Raw genomic sequence first — 5,865 nt, 5'->3', positions numbered from 1 at the left:
TGAGTTAAAATTAGTGACATCAACTGTTATACTATAGGCCTCTGAAAACTAGGGAAGTTGCGATGGAAAGGACTGTTCGGGATACCTCTGTGAACAGGTGACTGCAGAGCTTGGCCCTGATGCTGACGTTTCAGCAGTAACGTCTAGAACACCAATTCTGAGTCTGAACTGGGTGCAAAAACCTAAAAAAATCTACACTATATGGAGAAAAGGTATGCACACCAGTGACTATGTAAGGGGAAAATCTTTGGCGCAGTGTTGGGGACTCTGTTGCATTGATCAATTCAATAGCTAAATTTCTCTTTATTCATATGTTCATGGCAGTAATGCAGATTCCATTTTCATTCTTACATATAGCTATTGGATTTTTCATGTCAGTATTCACACAGCAGTTTCTGCTTTTCATATATTCCCCTTACATAGTCACTGGTGTGCATACCTTCTCTCCATATAGTTTCAGCAGTGACGACTGACTTCGCTACCATCGGGCTGTGGGATCCAGTGGAGGAAGCCGAGTGATCACTAGCTGAAAACAATTCTGCTTTGGAGCCAGATTTTGTATCCACCCCGCAACTGCTGGAGCAAAGCAGTGAGTACGCCTGCTCCATAGTAAACACTCCGAGGGCAACTATTGTATATTTCTGCTTGCCTAACATAAAAGAAAAAACCTAAAAGCTAACCTAACACTAGTAACCCTATACCTAATCTAACACTGATATTTCTTTGTTGTATTTTATGATTTTTCTTTTTTAAATTTTTTTTTATTACTTTTTTAACTTTTTTTAAAAAAAACCCCTAACACTAAACCCTAACCCAGCTAATGGCAAATAAAAAAATAAAAATAAAGTCATAAGATTAAAATAAAAAACCCCAACGTAATCTGATTAGGGGGATGACACAGGGGATGGCTGTGGGGGCGATGATCTGAGGGCGATGATTAGGAGATTGGGGAAGGATTTATTGATTTGATCTTGAACTTGATTCTAATTTCACTGACAGGACGGCACTTGTATCTCTCGTCTCTCCCAGTACAACTACAAGGGGAAAAGAGAGAGGTACATAATCGCCGTTTTTTAACTCGTCTTGCTTGTGTTCTCCAGGTTCTTTGTTAGCCCTGGTAGAGGAAACCCCAGGGATTTTGCAGCTCTTGCAGCGCAATTTCCTTATTCACTATTCCCTCAGTGACTGCCATTTTAATGCGTATTGGCGGTAGTTAAGGGGTTACGATGGCATCAAACCGGGAACAGTGGCCAGACCCATATACCTGGTAGCCAGTGGAAGTGTCACCTTAGGAAAGAACAGCTGAATCTTTTAGAAATGTAGGGACTGAAGGCAGATATATACTGAGGTGTTACTCCCTGACTGAGCTTTTAGTAATAAAACACAATAGGAGAAATGTATCCAAATTATTGGAAGGAAGAGTGAAGCAGTGACCCGTAGTGACCAGGATTTCAGCTCTGACGTGAATAAAAGTTATTAATAAATTACACCCTGTTCTCTTTAAGGGTGAAAGAAAAAATACATATACATAAGATATAAAATAAAACTATTACTATCACATGAAGTGAATTGTCCTGTTTATTGATGGTAAATGTCCTCTTAGGTTACTCTTTGCCACTAGTGATTGTAGTATGAGCTCTACCGAGGGCAGAGGATGACAGGTTGCCCTTGTTTTCATGTTGTGTTTATCCGTCGGCACTCAGGAGAGGAAAAACCCCCTGTGGGGGAAACCTCTAGGGAACCATGGCCTACAGATAACTGCCCTTCCCTGGGGGCACGAGGCAACATGCCATCTATAAGTCCTGGTCCACGGTCATTTTACTGACTCCCGGTAGGATTTTCATGGTCTCCAGGTTCTTCTTGTATTCGGACACTGCAGAGGACCAGATTGCAGCAAAATCCCCAGCCTCCAATAGGGAGGAGTGGATATGGCTGCATATTACAATGCAGGTCATAGCCCTCAGGACACTCCTAGTGGTCGAAGGAACATGCCATCTAGAAGTTCTGGTCTATAGTCATTTTACTGACTCCTGGTAGGATTTTCATGGTCTCCAGCTTCTTCTTGTATTCGGACACTGCAGAGAACCAGATTGCAGCAAAACCCCCAGCCTCCAATAGGGAGGAGCGGATATGGCTGCAAGTTACACTGCAGGTCACCACCCTCAGGACACTCCTAGTATTTGAGGCAACATGCCATCTAGAAGTTCTGGTCCACGGTCATTTTACTGACTCCTGGTAGGATTGTCATGGTCTCCAGCTTCTTCTTGTTTTTGGACACTGCAGAGTACTAGATTGCAGCAAAACCCTGCCTCCAATAGGGAGGAGTGGATATGGCTGCATATTACACTGCAAGTCACGTTTTTTCATTTCCACCATCTTATAGCCCTTCAGATCCTGTGGAAGGTGACCTACACAACAAGAGATACTAGGTTAGAAATAACTTTTATATCTTAATAGGGCATATGAAATGGGATTATCCTCATGTGAAAACACCTCCAGGTTTGGCCCTATGGGCCATCAGCATAATGTAAGCAGCACTCTGTAAGAGTTTTCCTGACTACACTGTGCTGACTGATTCACAGGACACAAGAGGGGGTTTCATGCTCCCTATCCCAGTCCCATTTACAATGACTCACCTGTGATGGGGTTTTTTAGGTCTCCGATGTTTCAGCTTTCTATTTCTTCTTTACGACCTTCCATCCATCATCAGCAAATGTGAATCCACAGAAGAGTTTTTGATTTTTCTTGGCCATTCGTGGTTTAATGGCTTTGGAAAAATTGACATCTTTCATTGTATCTGATGTCATCACTGGTGGCTGTGGACAGAAGATACAAGAACTAGTGTTCATAAAAAGACACACAATAGAGATGTACTGCTGTCACCATATTCTCTGGGTCATATACTTACAGGTGGTAGGTGGAATGGTGGAGGTGCTTTGCCGCCTTCTATTTCTGTCCAGTTGATCTCCATAAAGAATGGATGTTCTCTTATGTTGTCCACAAATTTCTGCCGACTCTCTGGTGACTTATCTAAGAGCTGGAACATATAATGAAGAAGTTTATTCAGTCTCCAGTCGCTTTCAATTTTTATTGTTGTGTTTTTCATTATATTCAACCACTTTATTACTGAGATGTGGCATTATACTCACCCCCTCTATGACGGCTTTGACGTGGGGGTCCAGTTCTTTTGGGAAGGCGGGATCATCATTGATCAGTGCCTTCTTGATATTCTCATCAATTTCATCTTCAACGAAGGGATATCTGCCAGTAGCCATCTCATATATCACAACACCAGCAGAGAACCAGTCCACTGCTTTGTTGTACGGCTTCTCTAGAAGAATCTGTGAAGACATAAAGAAGACAATAAGAATATTGCCCAGACAGCAGAAAACATGGAGATGTCCAGCCTTTTATTGAGAAGACTCAGGGACATGTAAATGATTCCTCACCTCAGGAGCCATGTATGCAAGCGTCCCGGCCCATCCTGAAGTTTTTGCATTGCCAAAGATGTTCATCATGGCAAGACCAAAGTCAGCGATCTTCAAATGACCATTGTTGTCCAGTAAGATGTTGTCTGGTTTTATGTCTCTAGTAGAGGAAAGAGATGACAAAATACCAAATGTATTATATTAGCTAGGCTGAAGATCCCCATTGTGACCTGAGATAAGAAGTGTCTACACAAGGGCATTAGGATGAGAGTATAAGACTATTCATACCAGGTCTACATAGAAGATGTGCCACACTTACCTGTGTATGATGCCACTGGTGTGGAGAAACTGCAGCCCACAGATCAGCTCAGCTGCAAAAAATCTGATGCGGAAAAAGAGAAAACCATCAAAATCCAATATTTCATCCACTAAACTAAGAGACTGATAATGACATAAAGCCGAATATCTCTGACAACACTTATCTTAATCTAATATACAATGTTCTATCTTACCTGGTGGCTGGAATGGGTAAAGGGGCATTAGTTGTCATGAAGCCTGTAAGGTCTCCTCCACTCAGATATTCCATGGCGTAGAAGACGTGTTCCTGTGATAAAACAGAGGAGATAATAGGGGTTAATGGTATATTGTAGGTCGGGGACACTGGTTGCACTGATTTTAATCAATGTTCTTCTAGGTCACATTCTTGTAACAAATACTATGGCTGTGGCTAGAAGAACATTGCACACAAATTGGCACATAGACTGTATTCATTTAATACATTGATGACTCAGAACTGTTGGATTATGAGCCACTTACCTGGGACTGGAAGGTGGCAAAAGCCCGAGAAATGAATGGACTCTTCCTAGTCATCTCCAGAACCTGTCGCTCTATCAGGACTTCATCTCTCGAGTCCTTGACTAGGAGCCTTTTCTTCACCATTTTCACTGCCACTTGTTTTTGGCAGGCCTGATGTGTGGCCAACATGACCTGGAAGAAACAGAGCTTTAGAACTGGAGGAAAGGTTCGTCCTGCCATGAGATGTGATGAGAAGATGTGAAGCAGTGATGCTCCTAGAGTCATATTACTGCTCCACATCACACACATGAGGAAGACGTTACCACAATCCCTAATACTTACTTTACCGTATGATCCTTCTCCAAGGATTTTATGGAAGGTGAAGCTCTCCACTCCCGTCACAATGATGGGAGATTCATCTGGTGTTGTACCTGATGAAGAAGGGAGAAATAAGATGAGACAAAGCCAATATCTGAATGTGAATATAATATTTCATGCAACTTAATCTCCATTTTGCTACATTATCTGACTTCTTATATAAATCTCAACTTTCACTGTTTATGTGATTTGTCTTTGTTCTTACTTTTTTACTATATATCATAACCTTTGCTCTAATTAAGCCTTCTGGAGCAAACAACCGCAGCACTACACAAGAAGATATGCCACTGCAGAACCAAAGTAGCAGACTATACCAAAAAATATATTATAGGCAAATTTCTTAGCATTACCAATAAATGAGATGCTTTTATAATTATGTAATTCATTATTAACAATGTGGTTTCATTAAATCTAACAATCTGTATTATGATTGGCTTATCGTCCATGTAAAATGATTGGCTTATATTATATGTCCTGTTAAATTCTTATTGGCTATTTTGTAAAACCTGCTCCTACTATAATAAAGAAGGGATAACAGGTTTGACCCTCATAGAGAAACTTTAATGTACACACCGTGTGTCTGTGTATTTTGTTTTTCCATCCGGCCTCTCCCTAACACTAGAGGCACATGACTTACAGACAATAGGCTGTAGGGGGCTTCATAGAAATATAATTTCTGGAGCCCACCGTATTGCTGCAGTAACAAGGTAATACTCTTATCTAATGCTAATGTGGCCAACTACAGAGGGGTAGAACAGTAAATGGGGGTACCATAGAGAAACAACACTAGAATCATAATGATTGGGGTCTTACAAAGGCGGAAAATCCTGTCATTAACTAAATTTGGGGATATTGGGTATCTGTGTCTTGGATCTGTACTCACCTGAGAGCTGCTCATTGTCAGTATTGGGGGACACACTGGGTCTATCAACAGTTTTGTCCCCCATCTCTTCTTCCATTTTTTTCTTTTTCCTGATACTTTCCTGTATCGGGCTTCCAGATCTTTTTGAAGCTTTGATAATGGTGCCATGTTTTTCCTTTTTTTTCTTTTTCATGACACTCTCCTGTATCGGGCTTCCAGGTCTTTTTGAAGCTTTGATAATGGTGTCATGTTTTTCCTGTTTTTTCTTTTTCATGACACTCTCCTGTATCGGGCTTCCAGGTCTTTTTGAAGCTTTGATAATGTTTTGGTTGGTGCCATCTTGTTCACCCTCTGATGCTTCTATTCTGCTCTTTTTTGACACCTTACCAAGTCTCTCTCCCT

The 5,865-nt window shown here is 41.2% G+C and overlaps 1 protein-coding gene across 1 annotated transcript; it reads right to left on the bottom strand.

The window, feature by feature from the left end:
- Nucleotides 1–1,579: 1,579 nt before the first annotated feature.
- Nucleotides 1,580–5,650, bottom strand: LOC142285167 (protein kinase C delta type-like). Its single transcript, XM_075333252.1, has 10 exons — nt 5,485–5,650; nt 4,566–4,654; nt 4,245–4,415; nt 3,941–4,032; nt 3,748–3,810; nt 3,450–3,588; nt 3,150–3,341; nt 2,909–3,037; nt 2,637–2,816; nt 1,580–2,408 (listed from the first exon to the last, which is right to left on the bottom strand). The coding sequence occupies exons 1-9, from the start codon at nt 5,558–5,560 to the stop codon at nt 2,676–2,678; spliced, it is 1,092 nt and encodes a 363-aa protein (XP_075189367.1). The 5' UTR covers nt 5,561–5,650; the 3' UTR covers nt 1,580–2,408; nt 2,637–2,675.
- Between the last annotated feature and the right edge of the window lie 215 nt (nt 5,651–5,865).

Source organism: Anomaloglossus baeobatrachus, chromosome 2 (assembly GCF_048569485.1).
Source record: "Anomaloglossus baeobatrachus isolate aAnoBae1 chromosome 2, aAnoBae1.hap1, whole genome shotgun sequence".
Classification (NCBI taxonomy): Eukaryota; Metazoa; Chordata; class Amphibia; order Anura; family Aromobatidae; genus Anomaloglossus; species Anomaloglossus baeobatrachus.
The sequence above is the reverse complement of the archived record's forward strand: the minus strand, read 5'-3'. Positions and strand labels throughout refer to the sequence as shown.

Excerpts from the sequence above, each read along its gene's own strand:
- LOC142285167 (XM_075333252.1), bottom strand. The coding sequence starts at position 5,560 with ATGGAAGAAGAGATGGGGGACAAAACTGTTGATAGACCCAGTGTGTCC. Across the intron at positions 4,416-4,565 it reads GAGAAGGATCATACGGTAAA|GTCATGTTGGCCACACATCA; the intron begins GTAAGTATTAGG and ends TGTTTCTTCCAG. Across the intron at positions 2,817-2,908 it reads CACCATTCCACCTACCACCT|CCACCAGTGATGACATCAGA; the intron begins GTAAGTATATGA and ends TTCTGTCCACAG.